The sequence below is a fragment of the Stomoxys calcitrans genome, chromosome 1 (assembly GCF_963082655.1).
Source record: "Stomoxys calcitrans chromosome 1, idStoCalc2.1, whole genome shotgun sequence".
NCBI classification, from domain to species: Eukaryota; Metazoa; Arthropoda; class Insecta; order Diptera; family Muscidae; genus Stomoxys; species Stomoxys calcitrans.
The window spans coordinates 252,586,713-252,609,721 of record NC_081552.1 but is presented as its reverse complement, the minus strand read 5'-3'; the positions used below and the strand labels follow the sequence as shown (position 1 = coordinate 252,609,721).

Sequence of the window (23,009 nt, the reverse complement as noted above, 5' to 3'; positions counted from 1 at the left end):
AGAGGTCGTGGCGTTGAGGTCTGCCTTCTAACTGAGGGAGTCAGGGACATGAGATTCTTCCAATTTCGGGCATTCGTTTGTTCTGCGAAAGGCCCAGGAGTGGAACGATTACGTGGCTTTGGATTTTTCTTCTATGGCGACTTGGAATTTGTCTTCCCGGGGAAGGAGCTTTGGGCTGGGAGTGTCCCGAGCTTCTCTGGTCCCTCTACTTGTATGGCTGGGTCCAAGAAGGGGGCACTGGAGCAGGGATTTTTGTTGAATTCTTAGAGCTGTGTCTTTCATTATTCATGTTATCAGTACACAGAAAATAAAAAAAAAAATTAAAAAGAGAATGTTTGAAACTAGCAAATTTATAATCAGCTGATTGTTATTATTCGCTGGAAATATTGGGTTGCCCAAAAAGTAATTGCGGATTTTTTAAAAGAAAGTAAATGCAATTTTAATAAAACTTAGAATGATCTTTAATCAAATATACTTTTTTACACTTTTTTTTCTAAAGCAAGCTAAAAGTAACAGCTGATAACTGACAGAAGAAAGAATGTAATTACAGAGTCACAAGCTGTGAAAAAATTTGTCAACGCCGACTATATGAAAAATCCGCAATCACTTTTTGGGCCACCCAATAATATACATGTTAAAATCACTTCGTAAAAAGAACTTAGTACAACTTATTTGAACAAATTTCGTAGTCATTTCGCAAACGTTTTTTTAATAGGGTCTTTTGACAGTTGTTCGGACGGAAGCTCGAAGTCAGTACTAATGCTTTATGAAAGTTCAGCATTTTGTGGCGAAAATAAATTAATTAACAACGACACAGTTCCATACTTCCACTTAAAAGGTATTTCTTTCATTTGTATGCGATTTAAAAAAAATCCCTTTTGGCTTCAATAAACCAAGTATTTGGTACGAGCGTTGTTTGTTTATTTTAGGCTAACTGCAGCCCGTTAAAAAGTCTTGTCTTCATTAGGCGGGTATTACTGGGAATCGTCATGCATTCATTATTTTATTAATATCACATTTTAAACAACTTTCCAAACAACAAGACAGTAGCCAAGCCACTAAGTGGTATAAGGAGTGAGCCAGTTTTCATTGCAATAATTAAATGTAAATTCCCTGGGTGTCTTACGCAATCATGATTTAAATATTCAAGTTAAACTTTTGCAAGATATGGTTTTATTACAATTTATTTCTTTAGTCTCTAAAGACAAAATTTCAATGAAATTTTCTCTAAAGACAAAATTTCAATGAAATTTTCTCTAAAGACAAAATTTCAATGAAATTTTCTCTAAAGACAAAATTTCAATGAAATTTTCTCTAAAGACAAAATTTCAATGAAATTTTCTCTAAAGACAAAATTTCAATGAAATTTTCTCTAAAGACAAAATTTCAATGAAATTTTCTCTAAAGACAAAATTTCAATGAAATTTTCTTTAAAGACAAAATTTCAATGAAATTTTCTCTAAAGACAAAATTTCAATGAAATTTTCTCTAAAGACAAAATTTCAGTGACATTTTTTCTAAAGATAAAATTTAAGTGAAATTTTCTCTAAAGACAAGATTTCAGTGAAATTTTCTCTAAAGACAAAATTTCAATGAAATTTCAATAAAATTTTCTCTAAAGACAAAATTTCACTGAAATTTTCTCTAAAGCAAAAAATTTCAATGAAATTTACTCTAAAGACAAAATTTCAATGAAATTTACTCTAAAGACAAAATTTCAGAGAAATTTTTTCTAAAGACAAAATTTCAGTGAAATTTTTTCTAAAGACAAAATTTCAGTCAAATTTTTTCTGAAGACAAAATATGAGTGAAATTTTTTCTAAAGACAAAATTTCAGTAAAATTTTTTCTAAAGACAAAATTTCAGTAAAATTTTTTCTAAAGACAAAATTTCAGTGAAATTTTTTCTAAAGGCAAAATTTCAGTGATATTTTTTTTAAAGACATAATTTCAGTGAAATTATTTCTAAAGACAAAATTTCAGTGAAATTTTTTCTAAAGACAAAATTTCAGTGAAATTTTTTCTAAAGACAAAATTTCAGTGACATTTTTTCTAAAGACAAAATTTCAGTGACATTTTTTCTAAAGACAAAATTTCAGTGACATTTTTTCTAAAGACAAAATTTCAGTGAAATTTTTTCTACAGGCAAATTTTCAATGAAATTTTCTGTTTAAACAAAAAAAAAAGAAAAAAATGTTGATGAAATTTTCTCTAAAGCAAAAAATTTCAAAGAAATTTTGTCTACCATAGCGACACCAATTGGTAGAGAAGTTTTAACATGGCAGGATACCTCACACATGTAGGATTAGTAAGGGGATAACTACCGCAGATAAATTTTCTGATATTCACGCAGGGAGTTTAACGCAGGCGTTCGACATCATAGGTGGACATGCTAACCTCTGCGCCAGGGTGCTCTCTTTTCTCTAAAGGTGGGTTCTAAGTTCAAAATTCACAGTGAAACTGTAGTACGGGGTACTATAATTAGTGTATTTTTTTGTAACACCCAGAAGAAAGAGAACTAGACCCATTGATAAGCATACCGATCGACTCAGAATCACTCTCTGGTTCTATTTGGCAATGACTGTCTGTTTGTCCGTCTGTCCACAAGACTATCTGTCTGTTCATGTTGATTTGTGTACAATGTATAGGGCGCAAATTTCATCAGATCGTCTTTAAATTTGCCACGGGTATTTTGTTTGCCCTAGAGACAAAGTCTTTTGAAATCGGTTCAGATTTGGATATAGCTCCCACATATTTATGTGTTCGTCCGGTCTAAACTAATACAGCAATAATATCGGATATGAGAAAATCGACATTTGGTCGATTTAGCTATGTCCGTGCGACTGTCGAAAGCACGCTAACTTTTGAAGGAGTAAAGCTGTACATTCTATTGATGTAGGTCGGTTGGGGTTGTAAATGGGCCATATTGGTCCACGTTTTGATATAGCTGTCATATAAACCGACCTCGGATCTTGACTTCTTGGGCATCTAGATTTTGCAAGTCTCATCCGATTCGACTGAAATTTCGCTGTTCCGTTCTGACTACCAATAACTTTGGCACGAATGGTGTAAATCGGTTCATTACCTGATATAGCTGCCATATAAACCGATCTTGGACCTCTAGAGGGTGCAATTATTATCCCATTTGGTTGAAATTTTGCAGGAGGTGTATTATTTTGACTTTCAATAACCGTGCGAAGAGTGGTCCAAATCGATTCATTACCTTATGCCATGATCTCAGGTCTTGAGTTCTTGAGCCACTAGAGGGTGTAGGTGGAGATATAAATCGATCTTTCGATTAGACCTCTTGAGCTTCTAGGCGTTTTGGTACATATGAGGAATGACTTTCAAACGCCTAGAAACTCGAGTGGCCTAATCGGAAAATCGATTTATATGGCGGCTAAATCTGGTTATGGACTGATTTTGACCAAACTTGGCACAGTTGTTGGAAGTCATTCCTCATATATGGACTTTCAACAACTGGCCCAAACTTACAAAATAAACAAACTGCCGAACTTAGCACGCTTCTACTTGTTTTCATTAATAACACATTTTTTTTTATTTTATCTTTTAGTACCTCATTCGATCAAAGTCCCCGCCATTTTCCCAAAGATTTCCTATGGGGTGTTGGATCGTCATCATATCAAATCGAAGGTGGTTGGAATGCCGATGACAAGGGCGAATCTATATGGGATTTTATGACACACAACTATCCAGAAAAGATATACGACAAGTCAAATGGTGATATATCATGTGATAGTTACCACCAGGTATGTGCTCAAAAAAGAAAGAAAGTCCAGAAATTGTTAAAGATCAACAACATTACTACAAGTTCTTCAGTATATGATAGTTGCCCACCATTGAAAAGCGTAGCTTAGGTCATTTCAGATATAAATCATCATTGAATTTGCATTGAACTTGTCTTTTGAGCGCCTGCGCCTGCGCTAACGCTCTGCCACACACAACCTCGACTCGCAATCGCCAGTATCATTGGTCGGCCAGCAACAGTAGTAGACGACGGCCCACAACAGGTGGCGGTGTACGTGCGAATTACGCTTAATGAAAAATAATTAATTACAAATTGTATAAAACAAAAAAAAAAAAAAAAAACAAACTTGTTATACAAAACCCCCGAATGCCACAAATTTAGTCAAAACAATTATAAAACATAGCCGAGTTATTTGCAGGTCTGGCAGGTTTTTTTTTTTTTTTTTTTTGGATGAATATACCAATTAAAAATTAATTCATTTTTTTGTTTAAGACTAAAGAGGCTGCATTCCTATTTGCACCATTCATAAAATTTGTGAATAAATCAAACCATATTAAGCAAATCTTTTAATGGTGCAACTCTATCATGTCATGCAAAATGGACAATTTAATTGAACTAAGTTATCATTGTCTTAAACACTATTTATGCGCTTGTTTAAGTCTGCAGACATTAGGGTGGGAATGATCAAACGATGTTCACAACAAATTAATTCGATAATATTAGGGGAGAAAAGAGAGAAAATTTTAAAAATTACACTAACACTGTAAAATCACATTAAAAAAACCAGTAAGGAAAGGCAAAAGTCAGGCGGAGCGGAGTATATAATACCCTACACCATCGAACTTGCGTACTGCTTTTAATGGATGGAGCCTATGTTGAAATGTAGTCAGATTTTAAGTTTTTAAGATTTTCTTACGATAGGACCTTTATTGTGGCTACTAGAGCCCTAAATGCCATATATATTATGAAAGATATATATGGGAGCTACATATGTCTAAATCTGGATGGACACACATACCAAGACATCAAATAAAACACCTCATGCTAAATTTTGTAAAAATCAAACCAAAATTGTGGCTTCTATATGGGAGCTATATCTAAATATGAACCGATTTTTATGAAATTTTGCACACAAATTCCAACGTCAAATAAAATATCTCATGCAAAATTTTGTAAAGATCGGACCAAAATTGTGGCCTCTACAGCCTTAATAGGCCATATCGGACGAAAGATATATATGGGAGCTATATCTAAATCTGAACTGATTTTTATGAAATTCCGCACACCTATTAGGACATCAAAACAGACATATCGTGCAAAATTTTGTAAAGATCGGACCGAAATTGCGGCTTCTATAGCCTTAAAACTCCATATGGGATGGAAGATATATATGAAAGCTATATCTAAATCTGAACCGATGTTTATGAAATTTTGCATACATATTGGAACGTCAAATAAAATACCTTATGCCAAATTTTGTAAAGATTAAACAAAAATTGTGGCTTCTATATATTTCAAAGGCCCTATCAGATGGAAAATATATATGGGAGCTATATCTAAATCTGAACCGATTTTTATGAAATTCTGCACACATTTTAAAACTTCGGAAAAAACATAGCATACAAAATTTTGTAGAGATCGGATCAAAATTGTGCCTTCTACAGCCTTAAAAGGCTATATCGGACGAAAGATATATATGGGAGTTATATCTAAATCAGGACCCATTTTTTTCAAAATCCAGGCCATAGGCCATATCGGATAAAAGATATATATGGGTGCTATATATAAATCTGAACTGATTTTTATGAAATTCCGCGCACCTATTGGGACATTAAAACAAACATATCGTGCAAAATTTTGTAAAGATCGGGCCGAAATTGTGGCTTCTATAGCCCTTAAAGTCCATATCGGATGGAAGATATTTATGGGAGCTATATCTAAATCTGCACCGATTTTTATGAAATTTTGCATACATATTGAAACGTCAAGTAAAACACCTTATGCCGAATTTTATAAAGATTAAACGAAAATTGGGGCTTCTATAGCCTTCAAAGGCCCTATCGGATGGAAAATATATATGGGAGCTATATCTAAATCTGAACCGATTTTTATGAAATTCTGCACACATTTTAAAACTTCGGAAAAAACATAGCATACAAAATTTTGTAAAGATCGGATCAAAATTGTGGCTTCTACAGCCTTAACAGGCTATATCGGATGAAACATAGATATGGGAGCTATATCTAAATCAGGACCAATTTTTTCCAAAATCAATAGCCTTCGTCCTTGGACCAAAGAAGTGACTTGTGCAAAATTTTGTGACAGTCGGACAACAAATCCGACCTGTATCTTGATTACAAGAATACATGGACAGACAGACAGACGGGCAGAATGGAATCAGGAACTGATTCTAAGCCGATCGGTATACTTCTCAATGGGTCTATCTCGTCTCCATCTTAGCGTTGCAAACAAATGCACAAAGTTATAATACCCTGTACCACAGTGGTGGTGTAGGGTATAAATAGCACATGCTATTTTTATACCCTCCACCATAGGATGGGGGTAAACTAATTTCGTCATTCTGTTTGTAACACCTCGAAATATGCATCTGAGGCCCCATAAGGTATATATATTCTTGATCGTCATAACATTTTAAGTCGATCTAGCCATTTCCGTCCGTCCGTCCGTCTGTCTGTCGAAAGCACGCTAACTTTCGAAGGAGTAAAGCTAGGCGCTTGAAATTTTGCACAAATACTTTTTACCAGTGCAAATCGGTTGGGATTGTTAATGGGCCAAATCGGTCCATGTTTTGATGTAGCTGTCATATAAACCGATCTTGGGTCTTGACTTCTTGAGCCTCTAGAGGGCGCAACTCTCTAAAATTTTGCACGCGATGTTTTGCCGCCACTTCCAACAACTGTGTGAAGTATGGTTCAAATCGGTTCATAACCTGATATAGCTGCCATATAAACCGATCTTGGGTCTTGACTTCTTCAGCCTCTAGAGGACACAATTCTCGTCCGATTTGAAATGTTGCACGTAATGTTTTGGTATCACTTCCAACAAATGTCCTAAGTATGATGCAAATCGGTTTATAACCTGTCTTATAAACCGATCTTGGATCTTGACTTCTTGAGCCACTGGAGGGCGCAATTCTCTTCCGAGTTGGCTGAAATTTTGCACGAGATGTTTTATTATTACTTCCAATAACTATGCTAAGTATGGCCCAAATCGGTACATAAACTGATATAGCTGCCTTATAAACCGATCTTGGATCTTGACTTCTTGAGCCGCTGGAGGGCGCAATTCTGTTCCGAGTTGGCTGAAATTTTGTAGAACGGGAGAAATTTCGCAGGACGGCTTATCCCATGACCTTCAACATAGGTGTCCAATATGGTCTGAACCGATCAATAGCTTGATACAACTCCCATATATACCTATCTCCCGATTTTGCTTTTGAGCCCCTACAAGGCGCAATTCTTATCCGAATGGACTGAAATATGACACAATGACTTCTACAATGTTCAGCATTTAATTCATTAATGGTCTGAATGGGACTATAACGTGCTATAGCTCCAATAGCATAGCAGTTTTTATTCATTATTCTTTGTTTGCCTAAAAAGCGATACCGCGCAAAGAGCTCGGCAAATTCGATCCATGGTGGAGGGAATATAAGATTCGGCCCGAGCGAACTAGTTTCGATTAGAGCGGTGCTTTATTTCTTCTGACAAAAAACATAAAGAATATTATCTGTTTTGCTGTCAGTCGGTTGAAAGAAACGCCAATTAAATTTTTTTTTCACAACTTCGTGATGTGATCAGCGTTCTTACAACTGTAACAACTTTTACGCATTAAAATATGAGCTGTTGTGTCATGTTTAGTTGATGTCATACAAAATTAAGATATATTAGTGTGATAGCATGAATCGTATGTAAATTGACAATTTTGACATACAAAATGAAATGCCAATGATACATAAAAAGCGACATGTCATAATAGAAGAACATATAGTGTGATAACAGCTTTAAGAGAGAGTGTGAGAGTGAGCAACATTTGTAGAGTTTTGTAAATGAGACGTTACAACTTTCTGCTGGAGGTTTTTTCCCAGCAGAAGTTTCTTACTTTTCTGCAAATTTTTACTGGCAAATTGTTGCTGGATAAGTACGCGAGTACACCTAATATAACGCAGCAATTGGTAAACAAAAAACAGCTGTATTTATCGGGACGATAAGTCACTAACCGGCACCCAGAATTCACTAATAGAAGGTTAGGTCACATGCAAGGCGGATTTAAAAAGATGTTCTCACGCAAACAGCTATTAACAGCCGGCCAAGTTCGACGGTATTAAGATGTCAGATTTTTGTTTGCATTCTCTTTGTTGTTATCTTCTTTCTCGCATATTCTCTGCTCATGTACGCACACGTATACACACACACACGCAAATTTCTTTCTCAATCAGCTTGATGGCAAGATGGCGGATTGCACCATATGATTTGTGGTTGTCGTACAAATGCGACCACCTTTAATTGTTTCGCCATGGGAAAAAACGTAAACAAAGTATGAATGTTAAAAGAGAACAAGTAAAAGAGTGCTAAGTTCGGCCGGGCCGAATCTTATATACCAGGGATCGCATTTGTCATGTTTTTTGAATGACTTTTTCAAGTAGAAAAACACCATTCATAGAAAAACACCACCTCCAAAATTTCAGGCAAATCGGAAATAATTGCGCCCTCCAGAGGCTCAAAAAGTCAAACTGGGAGATGGGTTTATATGACAGCTATATCAGGTTATATACCGATTCAGACCATACTTGGAGTCGCACCAAAACGACAAAATTTCAACCAAGAAGTCTAATCGAAAGATCGGTTTATATGGCGGCTATATCAGGATATAGACTGATTTAGACCATACTTAACACAGTTGTTGGAAGTCATAACGAAACACGTCACGCATAAGTTCAGCCAATTCGGATAGGAATTGCGCCCTATAGAAGCTCAAGAAGTCGAGATCCAAGATCGGTTTATATAGCAGCTACATCAGGTTATGAACTGAATTGAACCATAATTAGCACAGTTGTTAGAAGTCATAACGAAGTCATTCATATAAAATGAATGTTAAACAACTTGAAGCTGACTTTTGACTCTTTGGTAGGGTTCAGACTCTATAGGTTTTTCATTGAAATATCTACCCTAATGTACATGCGAGTTAACGTTTATGTATAAAAAATTAACTATTGACAAATCACCGTAGTTAACAGAAGTTGCTACAAGATTATGCATCTGTTTAATTTTTCTCATGAGACAAAAACCATTGTTAACTTTTTATCTCTAACAGATGTAACGCACACTTTTCTACAGTTGGACCAAAAGTTGTCGTCAAAGAAAAAGAAAATTTCATTAAAGTTGAACAAATTTTATAGAAATTTTGTTGTTAAAGAAAACTTCACTAAAATATTGTCTTTAGAGAATATAGGTATGAAAAATAGGAAATTTTTTTCTCAAAGAAAATTGTATGAAATTTTACCTTGAAAACTTGATATTGAAGTTGTACTTTTGCTGGAGGTTAATCCAAAGAGAAAGCTACCGTAGCGCAGAGGAGGAGGCCACCAAAGCGCAGAGGCTGGCATGTCCACCTATGACACTGAACGCCTGGGTTCGAATTCTGGCAGGAACATCAGAAAATTCACACACAACCAAAATTGGTTGACAGATATATATATATATATATATATATATATATATACAGATACAGTATATATCGGGTTGCCCAAAAAGTAATTGCGGATTTTTCATATAGTCGGCGTTGACAAATTTTTTCACAGCTTGTGACTCTGTAATTGCATTCTTTCTTCTGTAAGTTATCAGCTGTTAATTTTAGCTTGCTTTAGAAAAAAAGTGTAAAAAAGTATATTTGATTAAAGTTCATTCCAAGTTTTATTAAAAATGCATTTACTTTCTTTTAAAAAATCCGCAATTACTTTTTGGGCAACCTAATATATTCTTGATCGTCTCGTCGTTTTGAATCGATGTAGCCATGTCGGTCCGTCCGTCTGTCGAAATCATGATAGAGGTTGAACTCGTAAAGCTTGCCGCTTGACTAGATCGTTGGGGATTGCAAATGGGCCGGTTCAGATTTAGATATAGCTCCCATATAAACCGATCTCCAGATTTGACTTCTTGAGCCCCTGAAAGCCGCAATTTTCATCCGATTTGGCTGAAATTGAGCATGTAGTGTTCCGTTATGACTTTCAACAACTATGTTAACTACAGTCCATATCGGTCTTCAACTTGATATAGCTCCCATTTAAAACGATCTCATGATTTTACTTCCTGAGCCCAAGGAAGCCACATTTTTTGTCCGATCTGGCTGAAATTTTACACTTAGTGTTCTTTTATGACTTCCAACAACTGTGCTAACTACGGTTCAAATCGGCTAAGAACCTGGTATAGCTCCCACATAAACCGATGTCCCGATTTGACTTCTTGAGCCCTCACAAGCCGCAATTTTTGTCCGATTTGGGTGAAATTTTGTAATGACTTTCAACAACTTTGCCAAGTACGGCCAAAATCAGTCTATAACGTGATATAGCTCGCATGTAAACCGATCTCTCGATCATCCTTGTTCGGTTCCTGTCAAACCAGCAAAAATTAAAGCTTCTAATTTTTGCTGGTTTGACAAAAGTTTGGTATGTTGAATAAAATTATGTTGTAGGGCAATTTATTTTGTGTAAATTTTTAGCAGAATCCATGGTGGGTGGGTTCCCAAGATTCGGCCTGGCCGAAATTGGCGTGTTTTGACTAGTTTATCCTCACTTATTTTCTTTTCGTAAAAAAATAAAGAAAAACGAACCATTGAAACCAATAAAACATGCAAAAACTAGGAGTGAAAATCGGGCGATGTATATATGAGAGCTATAACTAAATCTCAACCGATTTTTATGAAATTCACCAGTAATTTCGAGAGTCATAAAAAAATTCTTCCTTCCTTCCTGCAAAATTTCGAGAGAATCGATTAACAAATGACCTTTTTATTGCATTATTACTGCAAATCGGACGAACATATATATGGGAGCTATATCCAAATCTGATCTGATTTTTTCCAATTTCAATAGGCGGATGGACGCATGACATAATTGGCAGGTAGTGTACCGTAAGTAGCTGAGTACTTCTTTTTCTCGCGAAGTGCACTATCTGTCAACGAGTTTTGGTTGTGTGTGTGTGCATTCTATTGTAGTTAAGAATCATAACACACACAAACAACGAAAAATGGCGCGAAGTAGTAGCATACTCAAAATCAGAGTTGCACTAATCACTGCAACTCTGTCACTTTTGATAGATAGTGCACTCAATATTTTGTTGTTGGGCAACTGCCACTACCTGTAAATTAATATATTGGGTTGCCCAAAAAGTAATTGCGGATTTTTTAAAAGAAAGTAAATACATTTTTAATAAAACTTAGAATGAACTTTAATCAAATATACTTTTTTACACTTTTTTTCTAAAACAAGCTAAAAGTAACAGCTGATAACTGACAGAAGAAAGAATGCAATTACAGAGTCACAAGTTGTGAAAAAATTTGTCAACGCCGACTATATGAAAAATCTGCAATTAATTTTTGGGCAACCCAATATATATGAGAGCTATAACTAAATCTCAACCGATTTCTATGAAATTCACCAGTAATTTCGAGAGTCATAAAAAAATGCTTCCTTCCTTCCTGCAAAATTTCGAGAGAATCGGTTGACAAATGATCTTTTTATTGCATTATTACTGTAAATCGGACGAACATATATATGGGAGCTATATCCAAATCTGATCCGATTTTTTTCCAATTTCAATAGGCGGATGGACGCATGACATAATTAGCAGGTATTGTACCATAAGCAGCTGAGTGCAACTTTTTCTCTCGAAGTGCACTATCTGTCAACGAGTTTTGGTTGTGTGTGTGTGTGCATTCTAGTTAAGAATCATAACACACACAAACAACGAAAAATGGCGCGAACTAGTAACATACTCAAAATCAGAGTTGCACTAATCACTGCAACTCTGTCACTTTTGACAGATAGTGCACTCATTTTTTTGTTGTTGGGCAACTGACACTACCTGCAAATGAATATATTGGGTTGCCCAAAAAGTAATTGCGGATTTTTTTAAAAGAAAGTAAATGCATTTTTAATAAAACTTAGAATGAACTTTAATCAAATATACTTTTTTTACACATTTTTTTCTAAAGCAAGCTAAAAGTAACAGCTGATAACTGACAGAAGAAAGAATGCAATTACAGAGTCACTAGCTGTGAAAAAATTTGTCAACGCCGACTATATGAAAAATCCGCAATTACTTTTTGGGCAACCCAATATCTTGGATACGACCCTGGCACGGAATGACTATGAGCATCACACAAGCTGGAGTTTTGAACTTCAATATGTGGGGTGTTCTGGGTTATCACGAGAAGCATAGATGGGAGCTACCGGTCGCGTCCATAGGTTGCGCATAGTGAAATACTCCATAAGGAGTAGCTGCAACTGCAGGAGCGGACAATCATCGGTATTCGAGTGAAGAGTCCTAGTAAGAGACCAGGTGGCACCAGCTCTTGCCAATGATGCTCGATGCGACAAGACGCGTTATTGACGCCTTTAAATAACCAATGGCCATCGTGTTTCCTTGGCGATCAGTCTTATAGATCGGAATGAGCTTGCTCGCCTCTAAGAGCTTAACGAGGATTGCCAACTCTACATGAAAATGTGGATACAACAACAACGCAGAAACGACAAGAAGTGAATTAATTTTGAGTTATCCCCTGCAATTTTCTCAGTAATTAACTTGGTATTCATATGTTGGAAAAACCTACCAAAAATTGAGATCAGCCTACCAACCTACCAAGCGAAAAGGAACCTACCAATTTTGGTAGGAACCTACCAAAAACGGCAGCACTGATCGTGGACCAACATTAGAGGAAAAGTTGTAACAGGACGACATGTGGGTCTTTATGTTGTATGTGATTCCAAACGAATGTCAGCAGCTTTCAACATAATTAAGAGCATGCTATTCATAACAAGCCATTTTAGATTGTAGCGAAGCCCACTGCCCCTTGTGTGCTTTGTAATTTGTAATATGTAGCTGCCAAAGGTTGAGTGATATATGTCAAACGCTTTGGCTGTCAAATCGTGTCTAATTACAAAACAAAATGACAAACACTTATCTGTTCATTATGTTGGTGATTTAAATTCCGGTTCATATTGATATACTATTATTGTTTGTTATTAATTAATAACATTTGTAAAGAAGAACGAAAAAAAAATGCAACTTGTTGATAACTTTTTTACTTAATTGTATACACGTACTAGGGATTTGTTTGCATACGTCTGCCCGTCCGTCAGTCCGTCTGTCTTTTTGTCGGTGTGCATGCATACAACTATGTGTGTACTTATTAATGACATTGTCGGGGGCCTGTTGTCCGTATCTGTCGTCTATCTTTTGTCCGAACAGATGTATGAATACAGATTATTTGACAGATGTTGGCACATGAGCGGTGCAAATGGTGAAAAATGATTGTTACTAAATGCCATTGATGGTGGTGGTGCCGGTGCCGGTGATGACGACGGTGCTTAGACAAACTTGATTTTTGTTTTTATCCAAAGAAAAACAAAAATTAATAAACAACAAAAAATGTTATAATAATAGCGAGAACAAAAAAAAGGCTACCCAAACTGGGCGATTTTAATAAGAATATCATTATAATGACCTCAATTAACACGTTTGCATTCACAAGTATATAGAAAAATAAAATTCATAATTCCATAGAACATATTTTTATTCATGGACTTAGAATGATGTAGAAATGTCGTTGTTGTCACTGCCACCGTCACCGTCATCGTCATCACCACTTATCATTGCTGCATATTTGCATAGTGGAAGTTGAAGGAATGCAAAAAAATTAATGTGGTAAACTAAATTGAGATTGATATCATGGGCTATGCTTAGGTTAAAGTAGTTTACAACATTTAATGCTTTATTTGGGAGGTCTCCTAAAACAAGCTTTTAAATTTATTGATGGCTATCATTTCCGTTTCCTTTTAGTTTCTAAATAAAAAAAACAGCCTATACTTGCATAGATAAACTACATCTAGATAAAGAATTTGAACTTTGCACATAGACTGGTTGGTGGCGCTTGTGAATATAGAAAAATGAAAATTGTCTTAGAACATGGCGCAAGCAGAATTCTACTCTCAATGGCATGCAGTTTGTGTCGTTTGCATTTTCTAAATATGCATAATGAAATACCAATGATACCTTAAAAGTCACACGTCATAAGACAAGAACATGTAGTGTGATAGAGCCTTTAACCATTTCTTTGTTGTTGATGTTAAAAAGTTTTTTTTTTGCAAAATCTAAAATTTCGAGGAAAATCACAAATGCAAAATTTGTTATATGTGTCATTATTTACTTAGACATGCAATTTTGACAATAGGCATGCTCGTCAAATATTGGAAAGCGTCAGTATTCACTAATAGAAGGTTAGGTCACTTAGCGAAAACATAAAGTGGAAAGGCTCTATAAACATCATTAAGGATGTCAAATCTGCCGATTGAAAATGTCATCAAATGGGAGAAATCGTAAACAAAGAATGAATGTTAACAAGACAACAAGTTGACATCTTCAATGCCATGTACTGCCAAAAATTAAAACAAGTTCGGCCGGGCCGAAGCTTATAAACCCTCCACTATGGATCGCATTTGTCGAGTTCTATCTCTTTTTAGGCAAACAAAGAATACTGAATACGAAATGTTATGCTATTGGAGCTATAGCAAGTTATAGTCCGATTCGTACCATTAATGAATTAAATGCTGAGCATCGTAGAAGTCATTGTGTCATATTTCAGTCCATTCGGATAAGAATTGCGCCTTGTTGGGGCTCAAGAAGCATATTCGGGAGATCGGTTTATATCGGAGCTGTATCAAGCTATTGATCGATTCAGACCATATTGGACACGTATGTTGAAGGTCGTTGTACAAAATTTCAGCCAAATCGGATAAGAATTGCGCCCTCTAGAGGCTTTAGAATTCAAGATCCAAGATTGGTTTATATGGTAGTTATATTAGGTTATGTATCGATTTGAACCATATTTATCGCAGTTGTTGGAAGTCATAAGAAAATGCTTCATGCTAATTTTCAGCCAAATGGGGTAAGAATTGCGCCCACTAGTGGGTAAAGAAGTCAAGATCCAAGATCGGTTTATATGCCAGCTATATCAGGTTATAGACCGATTTGATCCATATTTGGCACATAACAAACAACTTCATGTTAAATTTCAGCGAAGTCGGATAAGAACTGCGATCTCCAGTGGTTCAAGAAGTCAAGATCCAAGATCGGTTTATATGACCGATTTAAATCACATTTGGCACAGTTATTGGAAGTCAAAACGAAACAATACATGCAAAATTTCAGCCAAATCGGATTATAATTGTGTCCTCTGTTGGCTCAAGAAGTCAAAATCCAAGATCGGTATATATGGCAGCTATATCAAGTTATGGACTGATTTCAACCATACTTACCAACAGTTATTGGAAGTCATAACAAAACCCTTCGTGCAAAATTTCGCCCAAATCGGATGAGGATTGCACCCTCTAGTGGCTGAAGAAGTCAAGATCCAAGATCGGTATATATATCAGGTTATGAACCGATATGAACTATACCTATCACAATTGTTGGAAATGATACCAAAACACCACGTGCAAAATCTTTGCCAAATCGGATAAGAATTGCGCCCTATAGATGTGCAAGAAGTCAAGACCCAAGATCGGGTTATTTGGCAGCTATAACAAAACATGGACCGATTTGGCCCATTTACAATCCCAACTGATCTACACTAAGAAAAAGTATTCGTGCCAAATTTCAAGCGGCTAGCTTTACTTCTTTGAAAGTTAGCGTACTTCCACAGACGGGCGGACATGGCTAGATCGTCTTAAAATGCCATGACGATCTAGAATATATATACTTAGGGTCTTAGGGGTCTTAGATGCATATTTCGAGGTGTTACAAAGAGAATGACGAAATTAGTATGCCCCCATCCTATGGTGGAGGCAAGATATATTCATTTACAGGTAGTGGCAGTTGCCCAACAACAAAATATTGAGTGCTCTATCTGTCAAAATCAGTGATTAGTGCAACTCTCTTATTGTGTGTGTTATTAGTTTGTGCCATTTTTCGTTGTTTGTGTGTGTTATAGTTCTTTACTTAATACACACACACAACCAAAACTCGCGAGAAAAAATTTTATTCAACTGTTTACGGTAGACTACCTGGTAATTTTGTCATGGGTGGAGGGTATCAAGATATATTCATTTACAGGTAGTGGCAGTTGTCCAAAAAACAATAGAGATACATTATCTGCCAAAATCTATGATTAGTGCAACTCTGATTTTGTGTATGTTACTATTTCGCGTCATTTTTCGTTGATTATGTGTATGGTTATTAACTATTGGGTTGCCCAAAAAGTAATTGCAGATTTTTCATATAGTCGGCGTTGACAAATTTTTTCACAGCTTGTGACTCTGTAATTGCATTCTTTCTTCTGTCTGTTATCAGCTGTTACTTTTAGCTTGCTTTAGAAAAAAGTGTAAAAAAGTATATTTGATTAAAGTTCATTCTAAGTTTTATTAAAAATGCATTTACTTTCTTTTAAAAAATCCGCAATTACTTTTTGGGCAACCCAATATAATACACACACAACCAAAACTCGTTGACAGATAGTGCACTTCTCGAGAAAAAATTGTACTCAGCTGTATACGGTACACTACGTATTGTATGTCGGCTGATCGCTTGGCTTAACCTTATTCAGTGAATACTGCTGCCGCTTTTTCGCGGTGTACCTCTGGGTAATTCTTGACGAAAGACTAGAATGGGAAAGGAATGTCGTGGAAAAAGTAAAGGAAGGGCTGTTGTTTAGCATGCATTCTTTGTTTATGTTTCCTCTTATTTGTATCATTTTCAATTGACACATTTTGACATCTTCAATGTTCATGGGGTCTTTCCACTTTTTGTTTTCGGCCAGTGAGGTAACCTTCTATAATTCAGCCAAGGCTACAGAATCAGTAAACCCATTCTTGGCAGGATAGGAAGCCTTATACGAAGGTGGAACGAATAAGTTATATGCGTATGCTATGCCTTGCAGGATGGCCAAGACTGCGTCTTATTTTATCAAAGAGAAGAACGAAAGCTTATATGGGGGTCAGGCGGATTTGAAAAGGTGGTCTCACGCGAACAGCAGTTAACAGCCGGCCAGGTTTGACGGTATTAAGATGTAAGATTATTGTTTGTATTCTCTTTTATGTTACCTTCTTTCTCGCATATTCTCTGCTCATGAACGCACATGTATACACATAGGCACACAAATTTCTTTGTGTGTGTTTGCAAAACGTCGATCGGCTTGATGACAACATGGCGGATTGCACCATATGATTTGTGGATGTTGTACAAATGAGACCACCTATAATTGCTTCGCCATGATATGGGGTAGAGGAATCATTACTTCAGGCTACAGATTGAGGTCTTGAATGATCATTGGTTTGTCAGGTCACTAACGACTTGATGTGCGCAGGGAAAATCGAACTTCTGCTAATTTTATTAAGGAACAGGTGCAAACTTCTCACATATCAATGAGTGCTGGCTGATTCAAGTTTAAGCTCAATGATAAAGAGTATTTTTTATAGCCGAGTTCGAACGGTGTGCCGGAGCACAACATCTTTTTGGGGAGAAGTTTTTACATGGCTTCTATCTATGGCATAGTACCTCATAAATGTCGCCACCATTAGGAGGGGATATCCACTGCTGAAAATTTTATTGCGATTTTCTGGCCAGGAATCGAACCCAGGCGTTCAGCATCATAGGCGCACATGCTAACCTCTGCGCTACGATGGCCTATAAGACTATACCTTAGCCTAAAGTAGTGACATAACTACGCTTCTAGTAGACTAGTGTACTAATAATAACTTATGAAAGCTATTCTAATTAAAGGAGGCAGTGTCTATTCATAAGTGCTCATATTGACATTAAGATTAGCATTAATTAGCCAGTAAATCTACCGGTATGCAAATATTAACTATATGATATGTAGAATTTCTGCTCAATTTCCTGCCGTTACTTTTTAATGAATGCATTTGTGTCTTGTTCTCCATTTGTGTAACTTTTTCTAGTGGCGCCGTGATGTCCAAATGGTGCGTGAATTGAATGTCAAGACATATCGTTTTTCCATATCATGGGTTCGCATAATGCCCGAAGGTCACATGAATAAGGTCAGTACGGCGGGTATCAAATATTACAGCGCCCTGATCGATGAACTGCTGCATTATAACATTACGCCCATGGTGACTATGTATCATTGGGAGCTGCCACAGCGTCTACAGGAATTGGGTGGTTGGACAAATCCCGAAATTATACCCCTCTTTAAGGATTATGCTCGCCTGCTATTGGAGATGTATGGAGATCGTGTAAAGCTTTGGACTACCATTAATGAACCGTATCATGTTTGTGAGCATAGTTATGGAGTGGATTATTTGGCACCAGCTTATAACTATCCTGGTATACCATCCTATTTGTGTGGCCACAATTTGCTAAAAGCTCATGCTGAAGTGGTACACATGTATCGCAATGAATACAAGAAACGACAAGGTGGACGCATGGGCATTACATTGGATGTGTCTTGGCAGGAGCCCAAAACGGATTCGCCAAAAGATCATGAGGCCTCACAAAGGGGTATGGAATTTTATGTAAGTAATGTAAATTTTGAAGAAATGTATGGCCATATTTTATATGTACGCAAAGATATTTTCAAGAAATTTGTAGAGCCAAGCTCTGTTCCAGATGTACCAAAAGTTCAAAATTTTACTGCAATACGGATACAATATCAAATTCATTGCTAAAATTATATGGATACGATTAAAAAAAATTCTTCGATCATTGAGCACGTCTCGAAAGAGAATTAGAAATTAAAGCTAATTTTTTTTTCGTTAAAAAAACCTTTCCTATTTTTTGTTCGCAGCCTCTTGACAACTATCCTATTTGAAAAGCTTTATTAAAAATAATTTTGTAATTTTCTTCTTTGCTTTTGATTCTAGCTCGGTTGGTTTGCCCATCCCATCTTTTCGTCGCATGGAAATTATCCTGCCATAATGATTGATCGTATTCGCAGTCTTAGCCGAGAACAAGGCTTCACACGATCACGTTTACCCGAATTTACCAAAGAAGAGATCCAACGTATACGTGGTACTTCGGATTTCTTTGGCATTAACACATACACCTCTATGCTGGTGACTAGCAACGATCATAATAACTCAGCCAAATTTCCCATACCTTCATTTAATCATGATATGGGTGTGGTCGAGACTCAAGATCCCTCGTGGAAGGGATCTGGATCGGTGTGGTTAAAGGTAAGCTAGATGCAGACAACTAAATAAAATTATTGTATCGGGGATATACTTCTTGGAATTGTTTTATCTCAAGTCGAGTTGGAAAATTTTTATTTTCCATCAACCAAAATAAATGCATCACGAAAAAGTATAGACTCCATAAGAATAACTTAAATTGCTTGTATCTCTTTAATTTTTTGTTCTAAGGGCGGCAATACCCCTCTTCGGTATATTTTCAAAATTTGAATTAATTCCGGTTTTTAAGTTTAGACTTAATTTTTGGTGTATTCGGAGATCTATGGTAAAATACTATTGGGAACATTTTTGGGGATTTTAAAGGGCTTGGATCAGTTTGCTATACTTTTTTGAAAAGAGACTGAAAAGACCCCTTAAATGAAACACCTGAGGGTTAAAGTCTTAAATAAAAATATAGCTTGCTGTCAAGATATATTAATTTACAGGTAGTGGCAGTTGCCCAACATCAAAATATTGATTTCACCATCTGTCAAAATCAGTCATTAGTGCAACTCTGATTTTGTGTATGTTTCTAGTTCGCGCCATTTTTCGTTGTTTGTGTGTGTTATGGTTCTTGACTTTAATACACCCACACATAACCATAACTCGTTGACAGATAGTTCACTTCGAGAGAAAAAATTGTATTCAGCGTGCTAAGTTCGATCGGGCCGAATCTTATATACCCTCCACCATGGATCGCATTTGTCTAGTTCTTTTCCCGGTATTTTACTTTTAAGGCAAACATATGATAAAAGAAACAAGAAGCAAAATCGGGAGATCGGTTTATATGTGAGCTGTGTCAAGCTATAGATCGATTCAGACCATATTGCACTTGTATGTTGAAGGCCATGGGAGAAGCCGTTGTACAAAATCTGTGCCAAATCGGATGAGAATTGCGCTCTCTAGAGGCTCAAGAACTCTAGATCCCAGATCGGTTTATATGACAGCTATACCAGGGTATGGACCGATTTGGACCATATTTCGCACAGTTGTTGGAAGTGATATCAAAACACTATGTGCAAAATCGGATAAGAATTTCAGTCAAATCGGATAAGAATTTCGCCTTCTAAAAGCTCATGAAGTCAATACCCAAAATCGGTTTACATGGCAGCTATACCAGGTTATGGACCGATTTGAACCATACTTTGCACAGTTGTTAGAAGTGATATCAAACCACTATGTGTCAAATCGGACGAGAATTGCGCCCTCTAGAGGCTCAAGAAGTCAAAACCCAATATCGGTTTATATGGCAGCTATATCAAAACATGGACCGATTTGGCCCATTTACAATCCCAACCGACCTACACCAATAAGAAGTATTTGTGAAAAATTTCAAGCGGCTAGCTTTACTCCTACGAAAGTTAGCGTGCTTTCGACAGATAGACGGACGGACATGGCTAGATGGACTTAAAATGTCATGACGAGTAAGAATATATATACTTAATGGGGTCTCAGAGGAATATTTCGAGGAATTGCAAACAGTATGACGAAATTAGCATACCCCCATCCTATGGTGGAGTGTATAAAAATAAAACACAGTTTCTTCCATTGTACAATAATATTTAGAAGGTAGCGCCACTTAGCTAACAACAACGATATAACCATGACATAATTACCGTGTAGTGTACCGTAAACAGCTGAGTACAATTTTTTCTCGCAAAGTGCACTATCTGTCAACGAGTTTTGGTTGTGTGTGTGAATTATAGTTAAGAACCATAACACACTCAAACAACGAAAAATGGCGCGAACTAGTTACATACACAAAATCAGAGTTGTACTAATCGCTGATTTTGACAGATAGTGTACTCAAAATTTTGTTGTTGGGCAACTGCCACTACGTGTAAATAAATATTGGGTTGCCCAAAAAGTAATTGCGGATTTTTTAAAAGAAAGTAAATGCATTTTTAATAAAACTTAGAATGAACTTTAATCAAATATACTTTTTTTACACTTTTTTTCGAAAGCAAGCTAAAAGTAACAGCTGATAACTGACAGAAGAAAAAACGCAATTACAGAGTCACAAGCCGTTGAAAAAATTTGTTAACGCCGACTATATGAAAAATAGCAATTACTTTTTGGTCAACCCAATATATTTTGGATACAATCCTGTGACGATAGGGGTATACATTCCCACTCATCTGTCAAACTTCTGCACACTGTCAAATTGACATATTAGTTTTTATTTGCATTGCCACGTGCAGCAGCTACAAAATTAAAAGATTTGTGATAACAAACATTAAAAATGTGAAAAAATAAAAAAAATGTTGTAAAAACTTTAAAACTTTAAAAAAAAATATTTGACATAATAGTCTTTTGGGTTGCCCAAAAAGTAATTGCGGATTTTTCATATAGTCGGCGTTGACAAATTTTTTCACAGCTTAAAAAAACCGCAATTACTTTTTGGGCAACCCAATATTTGTATACAACACTGCTATTGCAATATTTCATCAGCTGGGCAAGTGATTTAACCTTCTATAGTGAACACTGGTTTCTTCGGAACTGGAAAATCCGTACCATATGAGGTCCAACGTATCATCCAATATAACTTAAATGTCAAAATGTTCTTGGTTTGAAATCGAACTTTCACTCGGATTAAATTACTTGTTGATGTGTGCTGTAGTTAAGCTTTCCAAGTCAATTAGCAAGTGTTAGTGTGTGTCTTTCCTGTCATATGCACTCCATGAAAATATCCACTGTCAAATTAGAGATAATTGTATTAAATTATTGACATGGGCATTGCATTAATGACATACCTGACAACTAAATTCAGCACAATTATTTTTCCATCAGTAAGCGTTTAAATACCAAAGTGACAGATGATATTCAAGTTCCATTTATAAGCAACTCTATTTGGAATAAATAGTAGAAGAACGAAAGGGTAATGAAGATTATAACGCTAATTGATGGATTAAGTGTATTTGCTAATATCTGTAAAAGGGTCCGCATTGCCACCCCTTCGCTCTAGGTAGGTAGTCTGCTGCCTGGGTACTTAGCCATTCTTATTCAAATATTTCTAATAACGGTCGCTAATTAATACGGCAAGCAATAATTTGTTTAACTCAATTTAACAAAAATTAGCTTTAAAGCAACCACAGGTGCTTAGTGGTTGGAGTGATTAAACAGCGGGAAGAGACCTGAAGATCAACCGATTAAAAGGCAAATGGTTAATGAGGTGCTGGAATGAAAAGTCGATTAAGATTATTATTACTATCAATAATGTTCCTGCTATAATTTATCTTTTTTTTTTTGTGTACTACTCTTGAATTTTGCAGGTGTTTCCCAAGGGCATGTACAATATGCTGATGTGGATTAAGAAGGAATACAATAATCCACCCATGATTATTACCGAGAATGGTGTCAGTGACCGTGGTGGTTTGGAGGACTATGCTCGTGTTGATTACTATAATATGTACTTGAGCTCGGTATTAGATGCCTTGGAAGATGGTGCTAATGTTGAGGGGTATATTGCGTGGAGTCTTATGGACAGCTATGAATGGAAAGCTGGCTTCAGGTGAGCATGGAAAATAAAGAAATAAGAAAATTGTTGCCAAAAAAAAACCAATCACTCTTCATCACGACCATGCGCGCTCGTCTCGCTCAAAACATCGATTTGATGAGTCATCTGCCGTATAGTCTTGAATTGGCACCGAATGACTTCTTTTTATTCCCGGTAGGTAAAAAATAAAATGAGAGGTGCCACCTGAAGAAGCGGTTGATGCGCTCAGTATTGCAATTAAGATAGGGCAAACAGGAAATGAAGTAAATCAAACTTCTTGTTTGTGACAAACAAGTTAATTGATTGCCACAAACGAAAAATTCT

General features: G+C 36.3%; 1 protein-coding gene across 1 annotated transcript in view; it reads left to right on the top strand.

Annotated features, from left to right (window-relative positions):
* Nucleotides 1–23,009, top strand: part of LOC106089352 (myrosinase 1) — a 52,121-nt gene that overhangs the window by 22,918 nt on the left and 6,194 nt on the right. The window contains exons 2-5 of the mRNA XM_059360378.1: nt 3,574–3,769; nt 17,963–18,535; nt 18,884–19,195; nt 22,462–22,700. Of these exons, the coding sequence (XP_059216361.1) occupies nt 3,574–3,769; nt 17,963–18,535; nt 18,884–19,195; nt 22,462–22,700 (1,320 nt within the window). The remainder of the gene's footprint in view (nt 1–3,573; nt 3,770–17,962; nt 18,536–18,883; nt 19,196–22,461; nt 22,701–23,009) is intronic.